Here is a 17,217-nt window from a genome sequence, read left to right as displayed (position 1 = left end):
TCCCCAGTTGGAGGGATGCTGATTGCGAGATACTGATAGCAGTTGTCGCCATTGCTATTGCTCAATACAATTCGCAATGAATTTGCTCGGATGTAATCCTTCGCAGTCTCTCGACCTCTGCGGTCAGTCGTCCCAAACGTAAGACATACATACATGGGATACGAGTGCTCGTACTCGTACTCTCTCGCGCACGAGTCGCAAGTTTCTCCGCAGATTCAGCAGGGATAGAGTTCCGCGCTGGTCGATCATGGAAGCTTCGCGTGCGGAGATTGTTACATGGTGTGTTCACGTGAATCGCTGGGAAGACAGATCCGGGGAGATGGTATTGGGACCGAGAGAAAATGCACCTCTGCACGGAGTACCTTTCAGGAGCAGAAAATCTCTTGTTGATCAGCTGTTTCAAAGACAGATCTCTCAACCCATTCTCGTAATCCCGGGAGGCTACCGATTTGATCAACCTGAGTCGATCAAATCTCAAATCGGTTTCCGGAGCGTAACGGTCATCAACTCATCATCCTGATACCGGTCGTGGCTCGTCGTCTCCACTGCCAGGGAGGATATCGGTGTCAACACCCTCGAGCCATCCGTAATCTTCTTCCTCATCCTCGCTGTCGGCAATTTCCGCCACCTTGCGTTTACGTAGTGGGACGTCCGCAGCCGCGGTCGATGGCGTGGGGCTATTTTTGTTGGCCGCGATCGAGCTGCCGTCCCCATCAGGCGCATTGACACTGTTCATGGTCGGCATCTCCCGCAAGCCAGTCTTGGAAGCCATCATGCGAGTCTTAGCCATGCTGATTGTTTGACTGTTGAAGCTCAATACGAGTACTCACAGAATCAATCCAGAACGGCACAACGTTGTCGTCCGACCTGATAGTCAACGCTCTGCCGCCCCGTTTCATCACCTCGGCGAATCGGACTTTACGCGGCTGAGTCTCCGGGTCGGCACTAAGAGCTGTTGTTGAAGATATCGTTGATGGTGGCCAGTCGCGATAAAGCACGATCCGTGCATGGATGCTATTCTCCCACGGGCCGCCGGATACCATCGGATATAACGTGGCCCGAGGTTGGCCTTTGATCTTGGTATGCGTCTGATTAACCAGCAGAACGGCCATGTTATGGCTCGTCGCTAGCTTGACCAGATGGTTTGCTAGATCACCAGTGACATTCCATCGCCGGTTCAACAGTCGCTGCAGTTGCTGCTGGTTTGCAATGCGGCCGTGGGCCATCTTCGATGCCAGCTCCGTGGCATTGGGGAAATATGAGGGAAAATGTGCAGAGACACTGTCGATGATAAGCAGGCTGGTCCCGTCGGGAGGAAAGCTAGATGGAGGATGTAGGAGCAAGGCCAGTAAATGAGGTAACTGCGGTGCGCGGAAGTGCTGGAGTCTCCCCATGCACTCTTCCGCCTGCTTCTCGACCTCAGCGGTTGAGAGCGCCTCTTTGGTGCTATCTTGAATGACATCCTTGAGCATCGCCCTCACGCGGGTCACGGGGATGGGCGATCCAGTATCTAGGATAGAGTACAGCAGATCAGCAACTTTACCCCTGCCCCGGTCGTACGGTCTTACCAATCCAAGTAACACGTTCCCCTCGATGGAGAGCACGAACCGCTGTACTAATACTGCCCGATGCATTTAGTACTTTTCTCCTCCAGTCAAACGATCGGGAAGCTTCCCCTCACCTAATTGCCGTCTTGCCGACTCCCGGTGGACCAAAAATCTCGGTAACATGGCCCCTCGGAATCCCCTCGGCGTGCAAGAACTGGCCGACATCGGGGCCCTCGCGGCCGGATGATGTGGGCACTAGGATCTCATCGAGCCGTTTGAGCCCGGTCGGCAGACCCGTTGCCGCGACGTTTGCCTCCGACGCACGCAGAGACTGCGATGCAGGGATGGCCGATATGCGTTCTGCAGAGTTCGAGTCAGTAATGGTTCTCTTGGCGTTCACTATGATAGACGCGTACGGGTTGACGTGTTGCGCCCCAGGATGCTGGGGACTTGTTGAGTCATCTCAAGTCTCGTCGAAGACGGTAAATACTGTACGAATTCTGGGTTGGGGAGCTCCGAATGCGGTCAAAACAGACTGCAGACATTTCAATCCACCGATGGATAGCCCATCATGGTTCACCCCGAAATCTCTCGAGTGGAAAAATCAGCGTCTCTTTTATGTATTTGCAGCTTCGTCTTGTTGGTGTCGGTACTTGGCCGCAAAGCTGTGCCATGTGGGGACCTGGTGGGCAGGTTAAGCTTTGCTGCCTGCACCACCATTGGCCCAGCGGACTGATTAGCGTCGCGAGTCAAAGGGTCTCTTCGATGGCCAAGCATGCTGATCGACAATGATCACTGACAAGAAGTTCGATATATGATTCTGGACTTGAGAAAAGCAGACCGTTTACACAGCAACTTGGTGCATGACTTGCAATTTATTAGATGCGGGATCAGCAACAGTCGTGCGGGAAATAGTGTTCCTCCAAAGGAGGGTCCAGAGAGCCGCGTATTCGTATGTGAGGTAGTACTGAAATACACAGTGTGGACCCAGGGTTGCGAGTGATGATGTTATGAATCTACAGCCCATGCCGTCCTATCCGTTCAATAGATTTTTATCCCATTAACCTCTTTAATTGTTGGCATAGATGATGGACGGCAAAACGTCGGAGATGAGAGGACTGCAATAGCATCACTGGATATCCGAAACCCCAATCACCCACGCCAACGCAGACATGTCGTCGTGAGGGATCTGGATGGATCGATTAACATTTCATGAAATGTCATCCGGGAGGCTTGGGGCCGTTGGTTCGCTACCCACCGCGAGAGTAATATATATATAAAAGGTTAAAATACGGAGTAGCAAGATAGCCTTCGAAGAATAATAAGTCGTCATCACGGAATGCTTCGCTCAAGCGTTTTATCAAGTCAGCTGTGGAGTTTATACAAATACCCTTGAATGGCGTTGGAATTTGGCTGCAGTGTCTCAAACTGGATCTGATTGAAACGCTGTCTCGCACGCATTGGTCAGGTACAGAGAGTCAGTACCTGGAGCCACACGAGGCATGCCAATCCCCATCGGAAGTACGTGTGAGCGGCTTAACCCTGGCAGGCTGAGGCGTACTCTGCCGCTTGTGCGGTCCGGAACCTCGGAGTTGTACAGGTACGTCGCATTTGAGCGCTTCAGTCAGGGCGGTTGCCTGGTCCCTGATCTGCGCGTATATGATGACCCGATCAGTGCCGGCCCTGCTGACAAGTTCCCGATCCTCTGATCAACCTTTGGGAGGTAGAGCCACCGCATTGGATTCCTGGCGGTGTCAAACGGGAGGCAATGACGCCACACTTGGTAAGTATTGTTTGAGCGAGTCATTCGGAAACGGAACAGAAATATGACTCTGACTCAGACTCTCTTTGTGGCAGGAGCGTGACGTGAGAAAAATGAGCTGGGATTTCCCAGGACGAAATCCTCCAGGAGCGTCATGACTTCATTCAATAGACCAGCCTCTGTTTCCTGGCCGGACGGAGCGGTTGTAACTCGTCAGGACGTTGTCCAGGGAGTGTTTTCCGTAAACAATGTTGCCGATCTGTCAGGCACTCGGTAAGGCGAGCTTTCGTGCAGTGTTGGGAGACTCTGCTCCGATGGCGGGCCATTGTTAGTCACCGACACCATGAACTGTTCGAGTCCAGGGTGAGCATTGCGAAACTGTCTTCCAGAAACAGTCTCGGGGAAAATTTGAGCATTGAGTGGTCTAGCGTTGCATATCATTTCTTTACTGCCTCCAATCTAGTTAAGCTTGCTTGTGTAAAAAGGCCGAAATATCATTTTGTATTTTATCACGATGCCCATGTTGCATCGATTATTGGGGACAGTGACACTAGCACACTCAAGTCCAGTATCGATCATGTAATTGATGTAATTAATGTTAGGGTCAGCACAGAAGCTTTCAATTATCGACCACCAGACCGGGAATGCTCCTTTCCTGACTTTGCGCAGGACTCATAGCGCTGAGGTCACGTACTCCGTACTCCGACCTTCATATGGCAAAGCTGAGCGATATAAACCGTGTTTTATACCTCGTCGAATCTGATAGCTATTCTCGGTGTATTCTTCGCTTCAGTAGTTATCGAGTTTCAGGAATAAGATGATGAGCTCGACGCAATCCAGCTCTGATGAGAAGTTGTAGGTTAATGGCTGGGCTTTCAAGCTCAATAAGGATGACGTCATCGACAACGAAATGAACGCGCAAGTGCCGAAACACGTGAAGAAAGGGTGTCAAAAACATGCACGTGATATGCAAACATACACGGTATCACGTGATCCGGATGGAAGGAATTCACGGCCGAAACGTTGGGGCCGGTGCATGTTGGGATTGCAAACGTCATGATGATCGTACGAAATTGCAAGTTGCATTTTGAACAGCAACGTACAACTGATTCGGAGCAGGGAGTTTCCGAAATGATGCAGAATCGGGTGATCGATTGAAGATGAGAGCCATCGAACATGACGGGAGAAGCAGGGCGACGAGGTTCCAGAAGTTGAAAATTTACGAGAACTCTTTCCACATTTGGAGAAATATAATGACTAAGCCGCTCCGGGAATGGCATGTGAGTGGCCTGTTTGCGGAGAAGAAATTCCAGCGCACGGATTCCAGGCCACCAATCAGATGGTCGAATGGAGCCGACCGCCCTGGAATGACGAAAGCGTTGGGGAAGATGTGCCCAAAACAGAAACATCAAATCACAATGCCGAAGTACCTTATCGCGACCTCGGGCCAGAAGAGAACGATGAGATGGGCGTTGAAAGGAGTATCCTCGGCATCTCGACATCTTCAATGGCTGAATTCGGGTGGCAAGTATGGGCTTTCGGAAGAGCCGCGAGATCAATGGCCCGATGAGCCGTACCGCGTGGTTGTGAGCCTTCCCACCAGCATTCTTAGTCTTCCCCAACGTCAGTGATGCCAGTGGACGCCTGCATATCGGTCTATCAACAGTTCCCCGCGGTATGAACTTTTTTTCTTCTTGTGAAGGCAAATCCCGTATTTATATCGGAGTGCACCGCTGGCCTTCCTCTTGCCAACCCAATCTCCAACCACCAGAGCAGCAACCATGTCTGCCCCCTCCGCAGACGCCCGGCTGCGGCCGGCTGACTCTAAGAAAGTGCACATCACCGAGACGGAGATGACATGGCGGAATTGGTACAAGCATGTCGACTGGCTGAACGTCACCCTCATTATCATCGTCCCGTTGATCGGCTTGATTGCATCCCTCTGGGTGCCGCTGCAGTTCAAGACCGCCGTGTGGTCAGTGGCGTACTATTATTTCACTGGTCTGGGCATCACAGCTGGTATGTTGCCGATGAGATGCAGAACCATTTGAGTAAGGAGGCTGATTATGTTGAAAGGATATCACCGGCTATGGGCGCATCGTTCGTATTCCGCTACGCTGCCGCTGCGCATCATCTGGGCCGCCGCCGGTGCGGGTGCCGTCGAGGGTTCGATTCGTTGGTGGGCGCGTGACCATCGGGTGCACCACCGCTACACCGATACCGACAAGGACCCCTACTCAGTTCGCAAGGGTCTGCTCTACTCGCACATTGGCTGGATGGTCATGAAGCAGAATCCCAAGCGCAAGGGTCGCACGGACATCACCGATCTGAACGAGGATCCGGTTGTGGTCTGGCAGCACCGCAATTATCTCAAGTGCGTGGTTACGATGGCGCTGATAGTCCCGACTGTTGTGGCCGGTCTTGGCTGGGGTGACTGGATGGGCGGATTCGTCTATGCGGGTATCCTGCGAGTGTTCTTCGTGCAGCAGGCGACTTTCTGCGTCAACTCGCTGGCCCACTGGCTGGGCGAGCAGCCGTTTGATGACCGCAACTCGCCGCGTGACCATGTCCTGACTGCCCTGGTGACGCTGGGCGAGGGCTACCACAACTTCCACCACGAGTTCCCGTCGGACTACCGCAACGCCATTGAGTGGTACCAATACGATCCCACCAAGTGGACCATCTGGCTGCTGAAGCAAGTTGGTCTTGCGTACGATCTGAAGAAGTTCCGCCAGAATGAGATCGAGAAGGGCCGCGTGCAGCAGCTTCAGAAGAAGCTCGACCAGCGGCGGGCCAAGCTCGACTGGGGTATACCCCTGGACCAGCTGCCTGTCATGGAGTGGGATGACTATGTCGAGCAGGCGAAGAACGGCCGGGGCCTCATCGCGGTCGCCGGTGTGGTGCATGACGTGACGGACTTCATCAAGGATCACCCCGGTGGCAAGGCGATGATCCAGTCGGGCATCGGAAAGGATGCCACCGCCATGTTCAACGGCGGCGTGTACAACCACTCGAATGCGGCGCACAATCTGCTGTCGACGATGCGCGTGGGCGTCATCCGCGGCGGCTGTGAGGTGGAGATTTGGAAGCGGGCACAGAAGGAGAACAAGGATGTGGACTATGTTCGTGATGGCAACGGGCAGCGTATCGTTCGTGCCGGCGAGCAGGTAACCAAAGTGCCAGAGCCGATCCCGGCCGCGGGTGCTGCTTGAGATGATGATGGTGATGAATGACTCTGTACTGTATTGTTTAAGCTTCCGTATGTTTACTGGGTGATTTCTTCTCATGGGTCTGCAATGGATTTTGGGTTGGAAGGTTTAATACTAATTAGACATTGCTCAAAATCCACGTTGAGTTTTCATGTAAAATTCTCTTTAATTCTGCCTTAAGACATTGAAAAAGGAAGAAATCAGATTGAGTTGTCTCTTCCGCTTCCCTCGGCTCTTCAAGGCTCCGCTCTTATTCCCAAGTTCATGTTATGTTACCCGCGTCCTACTAGCTGCTAGCTGCATCTCTGCATACTCCCCCGCAATCGTGGCCCTCGTGTCCCGCCTCCGTCCGCCATCCCTTCTCGCCTTTTTGCTAGTTCTCCTCCTCGCTGTCACCCTGGCTCCGCCGCGGTTTCCCTCGATTTCCCTTCGACTCACCGCACTGGTGAATCATTTCCGTCCCGCACGAATATCAAACTATCCAGGCATCATCAATCAACAACTCCGCAGCGTGACCACCTCGACAATGGCGCCCGAGCAGCTAAAAAAGCCGCCGCAGGCGCCACCTCTCTTTACCGCCACGCCGGACTCAATCCTCGCGGACACGAAGCGGCTGATCGAGACGTCCCGTAGTGTGCAGGACCGCGTGGCAAGCAGCGTGAAGCCAGCGGACGCGACGTTCGCCAACACATTGCTGCCGCTGGCGCAGGATGAAAACGCCATGGCGCTGGAGGCGCACATCCTGGCGTTCTACCAGGCGGTGTCGACCGATCAGAAGCTGCGAGATGCGTCCAGCGAGGCAGAGAAGCTGCTGGACGACTTCGCTATCGAGACGGCGATGCGAGAGGATCTGTACCTCCTGGTGGATGCGGCGTTGAAGAAGAATGAACCCTTGGACCCGGAGTCGCGCCGGCTGTTGGAGAAGGAGCACAAGGACTACATCCGCAACGGGTTGGGTTTGCCGGCGGGTCCGAAACGGGACCGGTTCAAGGAGATCAAGAAGCGGTTGAGCCAGCTTAGCATTGAGTTCCAGAAGAACCTCAATGAGGAGAATGGTGGGCTCTGGTTCACGCCGGAGGAGCTGGACGGGGTGCCCGAGGACGTCCTTTCCGGGCTGCAAAAAGGCGAGGGCGAGAACGAGGGCAAGCTGCGCCTGACATTCAAGTACCCGGACCTATTCCCGGCATTGAAGTACGCCAAGAACAGCGAGACACGTAAGAAGCTGGCCATTGCCAACGAGAACAAGTGCAACCAGAACGTGCCGCTGTTCAAGGAAGCCATTGTGCTGCGGGACGAGGCCGCGCGCCTACTGGGGTACCCCAACCATGCGGCGTTCCGCATCGAGGACAAGATGGCCAAGACGCCAGAGACGGTGGACAAGTTCCTGGGGGATCTGCGCTCGCGCTTGAAAGACGGCGGACTCAAGGAGATTGAGCACCTGAAGCAACTGAAGAAGTCCGACGTCGAGGCCCGTGGCGAGTCTTTCGATGGCAACTACTACCTCTGGGATCACCGCTTCTACGATCGTCTGATGCTGGAGAAGGAGTACTCGCTGGATCAGCAGAAGATTGCCGAGTACTTCCCGCTGCAGACGACGATCCGCGGGATGCTCGAGATCTTTGAACATCTCTTTGGCTTGCAGTTTGTCCAGATCACCGGGGCGGATCGCGATGCGATCTCGCCGACGGGCAAGGGTGACGATATCGTCTGGCACGAGGACGTCCAGGTGTTTAGCGTGTGGGATGACGAGGGCCAGGGCAGTGGTTTCGTGGGCTATCTGTATCTGGACCTGCATCCACGCGAGGGCAAGTACGGCCACGCGGCGAACTTTAACCTGCAGCCAGTATGTCCCGCTTCATAACATTACCATTCGAAGTTCTAACAGAAGCAGGGCTTCGCCAATCCCGACGGCACCCGCCGATACCCCGCGACGGCGCTGGTGTGCAACTTCTCCAAGCCAACACCTAAGAAGCCCAGTCTGCTCAAGCACGACGAGGTGGTGACTCTGTTCCACGAGCTCGGCCACGGCATCCACGACCTGGTGGCCAAGACCACCTACGCGCGGTTCCACGGCACCAACACAGTGCGCGACTTTGTCGAGGCGCCGAGCCAGATGCTCGAGAACTGGTGCTGGACGCCGTCGCAGCTCAAGTCGCTGAGCCGGCACTGGTCGACATTGTCACCAGAGTACCGAGCTGCATGGGAGGAATCCCAGGACCCGGACAAGAAAGGGGAATTGCCGCCTGAGCGCATGCCTGACGACTTGATCAACGCGCTGATCCGCACCAAGCACGTCAATGCTGCGCTCTTCAACCTGCGGCAGCTGCACTTTGGCATCTTCGACATGACGGTGCATGAGCCAAAGACACACGAGGAGATTGAGGCGATGAACATCTCGCGTACTTACAACACCCTCCGCCGGGAGATCTCGCAGATCATGGGCCCCGAGGAGCTCGGCGAGGGATATGAATGGGGACATGGCCAGGCGACCTTTGGCCATTTGATGGGTGGGTATGATGCGGGTTATTACGGCTACCTAAGGTACTCCCTTTTTCATCTATCTTCCTGGTGCGCGCGATACTGACGGAACTTGTAGCTCGCAAGTCTACTCGACAGACATGTTCTACACCATCTTCAAGGCCGACCCGATGAACGCCGCCGAGGGCCGCCGGTACCGTCACACGGTGCTGGAGAAGGGTGGCAGCCAAGAGGAGATGAAGACGCTGACCGAGTTCCTGGGCCGCGAGCCCAAGACGGATGCATTCTACGAGGAGTTGGGATTGGCATGATTATTACATCACCCACTTCATCTGCCAGCGAAGTAGAGGGCTCAAGAATTGAAGAATGGTTTTACCTGATGAGGTAGTTATCAAGCTAAATACGCGTAAATTTCATCGCCAAGATTTGTATCTCAAAGCTCAACACGAGCTTCAAAACATCCAACTCTGAACGAAGTGGACGCTCTCTCACCACCACAATCGAATCAAATCTACACTTCTAGCCTCGTTCAATTCAGGAACTGAGCCGAGCGCATCGGAAAATGAACCAAGAGCAACCCGACCAACAACAACAACAACAACAACCTCAGTCTGAACAAGACGACTCTCCTCGTCAACGCAAACCCATCCACACCTACCATTGCCCCTACTGCAACCAACTCCTCCTCGCGAGCACCCACAATATCCCCTCCACCGCCTCCCAACTCCAAAATCAAAGCACATCTCTCCCCCGCCGCCGTTCCCCAGCTCTCGATGAGGCCATCATCGTCCCATTAAAATCCACGAGTACTTCGTCTACAACAGATACTACTACTATTGTTGAAGAGGATGAAGGAAATGAAGGAGAGGTAGATGCGGGTGGAATCCAAGACTCTTACTCGATTCTCCTTTCTTCATGCGTGCGCGATAAAGTCCCCATGGTGGTGAGGCGGGAGGATGGGTTCGAGCGGAGGAGTTGTCTGCGGTGTGGGCGATGTAAGGTTGTGATGGGGTATTTTCTGGACCATCAGGGGAGAGGGGAGGTGGAGGAAGATGTGTTGTATGTTTTACCGGGGGCGTTGGTACGGACGGAGGAGTTGGGAGGGCAGGATGAACGAGACCGCGATCAGACGTGGAGGAAATGGTTGGATTTGGAAGTCAAATCATGAGGAATGATGTATGGGGTTCAATACGATTGACTAATAAAAAGTTTATGATGATGAAACCGTGTAGCATACAATGCAAACCATATCCACAGATGAAAGGAAAACCCAAGGTAAACCGACAATGAACGTCCGTCCAATCGTCACATCATCATAAACGTACTATCCAGGGGGTATCGAGAAATCAATTCGCGAGAATCGTGCGGACCAGTTCTGGCTGTCTGTCAGCACTGTTCGCCCAGATGGGGAAGGAAGAACTCACCCGTATAGTTGATCTCTCCCGAGCTCGTATCCACAGCCTTGAGCAGCTCATCAACCTCCTCATCGGTCATCTTCTCGCCAAGATTCGTGAGGACTATTTCCTCGTCAGCCATCCCTCCATCCGCGTATCTACCCTGGAGACATGAAGCCATACTATAGCGTAGTTGTCCAACGCCAATATACCCAGTCATATCCTTATCGAATACCTGGAAACCACGGCAATACTCCTCCGGGTCACCAGGGTCGCGGAACCCGCCGGGGCGATTCAGAATTTTGGTGAACGATTCGAAATCAACTGTATATCCCACCTCCAGTCAGCTTATATATCTTCCTCTGTCACCTCAGAAGGGAAGCAATACAGTCTCCCCCCAACTGTTTCTCCAACTCGCTGATCTCCGCCAAGGTCGGGTTCTGGCCGCAAGCGCGAAGTAGGTCACCAAGGGACTCGAGAGGGACGCGGCCGTTACCGCGCTTGTCGAAGAGGGAGAAGGCCTCCTTGTAGTTTGTCGAGTTCTGGTCGGAGTCAGACATGTTTTGTTCTTTATCCCTTCACAAAGATAATTTCTCTGGTATCGGGTAGATGGGAAAGATGAAATGAAATTGTTGTTATTGTGGTCGTTGCCCCAGAAAAGGGTAGGGAAGGGACAGAAATGGAAGGAACGCAGCAAGGACAAGAATCACAGCGCTGGTTGGCTGAAATAATGACAGAAGTTGAAACCTGCGTGCCGTTTTTGTTGTTCTCGCTTCCCTTGCCGGTGCAATCATCATGTGTCCTTTTTGCGTTCGTGCAATCGTCGTGGACAAATAGGATAAATGGAATTTCGCTGACTTACCATGGTCGATGGCTTTTGCCCCTAGGTTTCTTTCCTGGTTGGTCAACTCTTCAATACTGATCAGATCCCTTATGTGTCGGTTCAGGAGTTCAACGCGGCGAGGATTCGTCTCTCGAGTTAAAGAGAATTCACAAAGTCAAAAGGCAATTATCTGAGTCAACTCAGGGAACAACCCAGACGAGTCCCACCGCCGAGGCAATGCTGGCCCAAGCTTTGACTTTCCATGTTGTCGTGGTAACGCTGGTGCCATATCATAACACAGTCACGTGATTATAATTGGGCGGGAAAGGATTGGTTATCTGCGAGTCATCCGGATGCTTGCTGGGAAACTACGAGTGCATCTACTCGTCATGAGTACGGACAGCATGGTCCTTGTGAGTCTGCTAGGGTCTGTCCTCTGTAACGTGTGTTGGGACCTCGGCTGAATGGCGGACTCATCATGTTCGGAGTGACAACTGAACTGGCCCGAAACTTGAGAACTCTCTCTCAACCACGTCAAAACCAATGAAATATCGGTGATCGAATCTCTGTACTACTACGATCGTCTCAGAAAATTAAACCAATCGACGTTGGCAAAGGGAGTCGCGAACTTATGTGTCTTCGCTTCCATGGATTTTCTATGGTTGTATAGAGCAGTCAATCCGACGATTCAGAAATTGGATTCCGGGTATTCAGTTTCTGGAACAAATGAATCATTTCTAAATCTGACCACTTTCCTCCATTGCATGGAAAAGGCTTGCCGTCTGGAAGGTCAGGTTTGAGGTTCGGATTGAAGTACCAGACCTGAATGCCATCATGGCTAAGCAGACAAAGGATCTCATTGTCACCTAAAAGGTACAGGAAAGGGACCTCGTACTAAATTTTCGGTTGCCGTCTGGCCGCAAGCGACTTCTCGAAAGTAACCATCTCTCGTCTATCCAGCTGGTATGCGTGCGTCGTTGCTGTGCCACTGGCAGCGTTGCAGATATCGATGCGGTTGAAATAGGGATACCAATGGTAAGAAATGTACGGGGTGAGAACCTGAGAAAGACGGCGGCGAAACGTTGTCTTCTGCGGTAGGGCACGGTCGATCCACCGGAGACTTAACTTGTCAACGTCGTGGTCGTATATGAGGTCCATCATCATGAAGTCGTAACCCGGCCACGAGACCAGTGGGGAGACTGTCTTGTGGCCAAATGTGTACTGCTTGGGAACTAGTCTTGGTAACGAGAACTTCACTCGGTCCGGCAGCGACAGATGGATATGCTTTCTGTCGAGAGGCTGCCCAGTTAATGTCCACTTGGTCCGCTGCACCTCGAGCGGATGTTTTTCCCAATTAATCTCGAACGTCACGAACTCATTCCCATCCACATCTATGTGCCAAAACCACACTCTGCGGGAGCTGCGTATTTCGTGAACTCGATTCGCATTCAGATCCCAAATGTTTATGGGCAGTGGCGGATCTGAGCTAGGGCTGAACATGACGACTTTGTCTTTCTCGATACAAACCTCCTCAGGCCGAAAAGTGATCTCTGTTGTTCGTTTCTGCAATGTGTTCATGTCCCACGCTGTCAGATGTCTGTAGCACTTCTGTTAGACGACACCAACAACACCCATGAAAAGCGCTCCTTCGTACCTGTTCTTCCATATCAGAATAAGATAGCGATCAGAGAGAATGAAACTCCGGAGTTTATAGACTGAAAACGCGTCTTCGTTGGACCAGTGCTGCTTCACTCCTTCGTCGGACCAGTACTGCTTCACTCCCGTCTCAAGGTCCATCACTTCAACTTCGGACTTGATAGTCTCCCACCAATAGCCGATATGATTAAAGCACAATCGTCGAGAATGGTAGGCAATGGACCCAAGTTCTGGCACGTAATCTGCCCAGGGAATATAAATTTTTTTTAACCGGCCGAGCATACTGCAGGCCATGTTGCCATCGGAAATATGCCATCGCATCCTTTGCTGCTACATCTTTACCCTCCAGGCCTAGGAATACCAGAGTCCGTCGCAAAGCAGACTTTATGACAGTCTCAGACGAGAATAATTTGTACCATCGCTTTGAGACCTAGAACGGTTCTTGTTAGAATCATTGGATGATTTCGTCGAATGGTCGATGAGTAAACACCTTCTGGCTTTGGACAATGTCCGCTGGATCCAGATACTCCACGATCTGAGCGAGAAGCTCGAGAGGTAGAGAGCTGATTAAATCATCGTTCTCAAATCGCATCTGCAGTGAGTGCGTCGCTTTGGCAGTAGAGCGGTCGACGGAGTGATCAAACATTGTAATGTAATGTTAAAGCAGTCGACCTTCTGAAACCGGGGTTAAATTGGCCCTGCCTAGGAAGATTTTGCGATCTGCTGTGTTTTAACCCAATATCGAATTCAACATGCTTCCAAACCCGAGACCGCCGCCCACAACAGCGGTTCGCTTGTTACGTGGAAGAACTCACGCAAGGCGCGTTCTCCAATTAGCAATGAGGGCATACCGCGATCTAACCTTGAGTGTCCAGAAAGCAACCCGCCTCATCCGTTGATTCATGCGACAGCGATGACTGGGAGAGTGCAGAGCAGAGGATGGCTATCCAAATCGCAGACACCGCCAACTACCTTGCCCAATGAACCAGGGAGCGCGAAGGGGGCGTTTCGGCTGCCGGAAATGCTCCGTGGTCGTCATTCCCACCTTTACTAGTATTGGATACAATAAGAGGAGGGCAGGATCCCATCGGGCGCGGACGATGAACTTCAGCCATCATAGCAGTAACTTAAACTGTTTTTAAGTCGGCCGCAAAGTACGCGTTTTGGTATGATAGGAACCGAAAAAAGACCGCATGATCAATTGGCCTGGATACTAGGACCCTGCTGGGTAAGATTTACATCAGTCGAGGACCGGCAAGCTCTCTGCTGCATTGGGTTCCATTGAAGATGTAGATCCCGACGCGGTGCCGGATAATACTTTGCAGTATCTGTAAACAGGTAGGTAGGTACATGCTGCAACTAGCGTAATATTTCACTATGTCCACCCCAGTTGTCATCTTGTTCAATTCTGGGACGTTGGCTATACCATGAGCACGGATTCTATTGAGCTCCAGAAAGTCATGGAGTCACATTACCGTACAGTTCATCGTCGTCAGCGGAGTCGTTCTCGTGCTGTGCGAGTCAAGTTAGCAACGTGCTTAGATGTCATGGATTCGTTACGTTCTCTCGATCTAAAGGTCTCGCTAATAACGAGACTTGATGTCCAGGCCAGGAGCACTGCAGACGTACTGCTACCCATTGACCTGTCAAGTGACAGGGTATCCAAGTCTGGCAAATTTTCAGAGCACACAGGCAGAGCTGCAACAGTACGGCGTAACCTTCAGTTGCATTAGAATATTTGAAAGCCGCATTGCTAGCATGAAGTTGACTCAATTCTGGGTAGACGAATCAGTCTATAACCAGCATACAATCATTATCCTTTTTATCATTCCAGACTATGGAGTTACTGTCATCACAACCTTCCGACCCTGAACGCCTTATATAAACAGAAAAGAAATTGACAGTTGTATATAAAATCACCGCCGCTGCGTTTTGCCAATGCCACGCTTGCCCGAAAACTGCTCTCGTTAGTACATGTTTCCGATCATCCAATAATCGAACGGTACTTACCAGATGCTTGGGCAATGACGCTGTCTGATGACGGTCCGCCTCGCCCTGCCGCGCCATGCGGTTCATCTTCTTCTGCGCCAGCTTCTGCAACCGCTCCGCCTTGGTCCGCGCCGTCGCGTCTGGCACGCCGTCCGTGAGACGATTTGTTGCCGCCTGGCTGCGCGCGCGGCTCTTGGCACGCGCAATCGCTTCGCGAGGGTTCGACGTCGAGTCGATATCCATGGCATCGGGATCGTTGTCGGCCTCGCGCGTGAGCGTTCGGCCACGGGTGGGAGGGTCCTGAGCGTGTGCAGCAACGGCATCCGCATCGTAGCCAGCCTCGTCTAGAGCCTTCTGCATCTCGGACAACTTCTTGGCCTTGGCGCTGCGCGGAATGAGCGCTCGGTTCTTGAGTGACTTGCGCAACCGCGCCTCGTTCCGCATTAGCGCCCGCTTCTCGCGGATCAGCTCCGCTTTCATTCGGATCTCCGCATCCTCCGCGTCTTCCACGCTGTCGTCCGAGTCGTAGAACCCTTCCGCCTCCAGTTTCTCTTCTTCCTCCTCCAGCGCGGCCAGCTTGGCTTCGATATCCGGATCCACGTAGTCGTAGACGTTCTTGCCGTTGAAAATCTCGGGCATCTTGTCATACTTCCACTCGTCGTTGGCCAGAAGGTAGTTCTTGCGCAGGTCGATGTTATACACGCCTGGCCCACCATTCTCCGCTTCGATGTCCCGCTCAAGCTTGGGCCGGTTCGGGTCGTCCTTATCATACTTCTTGTGATTTTTGGCCGCCTCTGGGATGTACGCCTCGCGGACGCCGTTGATCGGCTGTGCCACATGAATCCGGGCCAGAATCTCACCCAAGCGGCCCGTCGGAGTCGCCCCGCTGCTATTGGTACCGGTCTTCAACTTCTGCGCCACGCGTTCTGCGATCAATCGATCGCACGCCGTATTCTTGACGTGCGTCACCCCCTCGGTCGTCGCACACGACAACTGCAGCATCTCCACGTTGCCCTGCTTCAGGATCGACGAAATCATTTCCTGCGCCTCCGAGTCCAAATCTTCCGGCCTCTTGACGTCAATCTTATTGATGACCAAAAACACAATTTTGTTCGCAAACAGCGGTTTGATGCTGTGAAACAGCTTGACTTGATCCGCCACCGAATACCCACATTGCTCGGACACGTCCATGAAATACAGGATCGCCGACCGCAAGTGTGCGATGGCCGTGATGGACTGCATCTCGATCGTGTTCATCTCCTCCAGAGGATGGTCCAGGATACCAGGCGTATCGATGGCCTGGAACCGCAGGTATTTGTAGTCAAAGTGACCCACATACAAACTCTTGGTAGTGAACGCATACGGCTGGACCTCGACATCCGCCCTAGTGACACTCCGCAGGAAACTGGACTTGCCTACGTTGGGGTAACCGCAGATGAGCAGCGTGCGAGTGTTCGGATCGATCGACGGCAAACGGCCCAAATGCTGGCGGACTTGCTCCAGATACAGCAGCGGGTCCTTGAGGCGCTTGCAGATGGTAGCCATTCGGCCCAGCGCCGCACGCTTGAGCTGCTTGCACTGGTACAACGACTGGCCGTACTTGATGAGTCTCACATAATCACGGGAGACAGATTCCACCAGGTGCTTCGCGGTCGAGATTTGACCCAGCGCAATTCGGAAGTGGTCGGCATCATAGAGCGTATTCATCAAATCCCGGTCTAAAGTCCGGTCAACAAAACATGCGCCGCAGTACTCAACATAGAGAGCAGCTTACGGAAGGGATGAATATCCTGAAGCCGCGGGAATCCATCGAGGATTGCCTGGAATTTCTCGCAGAATGTCTCTTGGGTGTATTTGACCTTTCTTGTATAGAAGGCTGGTTCGGCCGATGTTAGTCGGCTTTATTATAATATGGCACGCGGGTCCTTCTCCATCATACCTCGAATGCGAGAAATCTTGAACCCCGGACGAATCTGTGTCGGTAGCTGTCGCTGGGTGCGACTGAGGACGATATCGATGAATTCCTGGCTCGTCGGCACAGGAGGAATCTACAACGCACATGTTAGTTCCTCCATGCATTGAAGCAAAAACGACACGTACGTCCTTCCACGTCGTCTTCATCGTGACGACGGATTTGGAGACACAAGCTCAATGAGACAAATGAGTTGTTGATACGAAATTTTGAAATTTTATGCAAAGGCGGGATGTCTCCAACCGGCAATTTTCAGGAGGCGGTGTGTGTTTTTCTCTGTGTGTGTTCAGCCTCAGGCACAAAAGTGAATCAGCCTTTCCTTTTTGGGCAGAGGCTTTGTTGATCACGTGCAGATAAGATACTTAGCTCACCCTCAATGCCCTCCAA

General features: G+C 52.7%; 7 protein-coding genes across 7 annotated transcripts; 3 read left to right on the top strand and 4 right to left on the bottom strand.

The window, feature by feature from the left end:
- Window positions 1-511: 511 nt before the first annotated feature.
- VTN49DRAFT_4287 (uncharacterized protein) lies at window positions 512-2,009 on the bottom strand (the record flags this gene model as incomplete). The annotated part of the gene is made up of 5 exons (XM_069412216.1): window positions 512-760; window positions 831-1,510; window positions 1,569-1,621; window positions 1,682-1,907; window positions 1,964-2,009. 5 exons carry the CDS (start codon window positions 2,007-2,009, stop codon window positions 512-514), a joined length of 1,254 nt encoding a protein of 417 aa, XP_069267482.1.
- Window positions 2,010-5,090: 3,081 nt separating this feature from the next.
- Window positions 5,091-6,521, top strand: VTN49DRAFT_4286 (uncharacterized protein; the record flags this gene model as incomplete). The annotated part of the gene is made up of 2 exons (XM_069412215.1): window positions 5,091-5,328; window positions 5,386-6,521. 2 exons carry the CDS (start codon window positions 5,091-5,093, stop codon window positions 6,519-6,521), a joined length of 1,374 nt encoding a protein of 457 aa, XP_069267481.1.
- Window positions 6,522-7,044: 523 nt separating this feature from the next.
- On the top strand, window positions 7,045-9,307 carry VTN49DRAFT_4285 (uncharacterized protein; the record flags this gene model as incomplete). The annotated part of the gene is made up of 3 exons (XM_069412214.1): window positions 7,045-8,361; window positions 8,410-9,059; window positions 9,115-9,307. 3 exons carry the CDS (start codon window positions 7,045-7,047, stop codon window positions 9,305-9,307), a joined length of 2,160 nt encoding a protein of 719 aa, XP_069267480.1.
- A 251-nt stretch (window positions 9,308-9,558) lies between these two features.
- Window positions 9,559-10,164, top strand: VTN49DRAFT_4284 (uncharacterized protein; the record flags this gene model as incomplete). The annotated part of the gene is made up of 1 exon (XM_069412213.1): window positions 9,559-10,164. The coding sequence occupies one exon, from the start codon at window positions 9,559-9,561 to the stop codon at window positions 10,162-10,164; it is 606 nt and encodes a 201-aa protein (XP_069267479.1).
- Window positions 10,165-10,342: 178 nt separating this feature from the next.
- VTN49DRAFT_4283 (uncharacterized protein) lies at window positions 10,343-11,255 on the bottom strand (the record flags this gene model as incomplete). Its single annotated transcript, XM_069412212.1, has 5 exons — window positions 10,343-10,371; window positions 10,421-10,513; window positions 10,574-10,714; window positions 10,779-10,932; window positions 11,253-11,255. 5 exons carry the CDS (start codon window positions 11,253-11,255, stop codon window positions 10,343-10,345), a joined length of 420 nt encoding a protein of 139 aa, XP_069267478.1.
- Window positions 11,256-12,107: 852 nt separating this feature from the next.
- VTN49DRAFT_4282 (uncharacterized protein) lies at window positions 12,108-13,151 on the bottom strand (the record flags this gene model as incomplete). The annotated part of the gene is made up of 2 exons (XM_069412211.1): window positions 12,108-12,810; window positions 12,868-13,151. The coding sequence occupies 2 exons, from the start codon at window positions 13,149-13,151 to the stop codon at window positions 12,108-12,110; spliced, it is 987 nt and encodes a 328-aa protein (XP_069267477.1).
- A 1,634-nt stretch (window positions 13,152-14,785) lies between these two features.
- VTN49DRAFT_4281 (uncharacterized protein) lies at window positions 14,786-16,979 on the bottom strand (the record flags this gene model as incomplete). The annotated part of the gene is made up of 5 exons (XM_069412210.1): window positions 14,786-14,827; window positions 14,880-16,576; window positions 16,633-16,734; window positions 16,798-16,906; window positions 16,959-16,979. 5 exons carry the CDS (start codon window positions 16,977-16,979, stop codon window positions 14,786-14,788), a joined length of 1,971 nt encoding a protein of 656 aa, XP_069267476.1.
- Between the last annotated feature and the right edge of the window lie 238 nt (window positions 16,980-17,217).

This window comes from Thermomyces lanuginosus, assembly GCF_041956635.1.
Source record: "Thermomyces lanuginosus strain ATCC 200065 unplaced genomic scaffold VTN49scaffold_31, whole genome shotgun sequence".
NCBI lineage: Eukaryota > Fungi > Ascomycota > Eurotiomycetes > Eurotiales > Trichocomaceae > Thermomyces > Thermomyces lanuginosus.
This window is presented reverse-complemented; position numbering and strand designations above follow the sequence as displayed.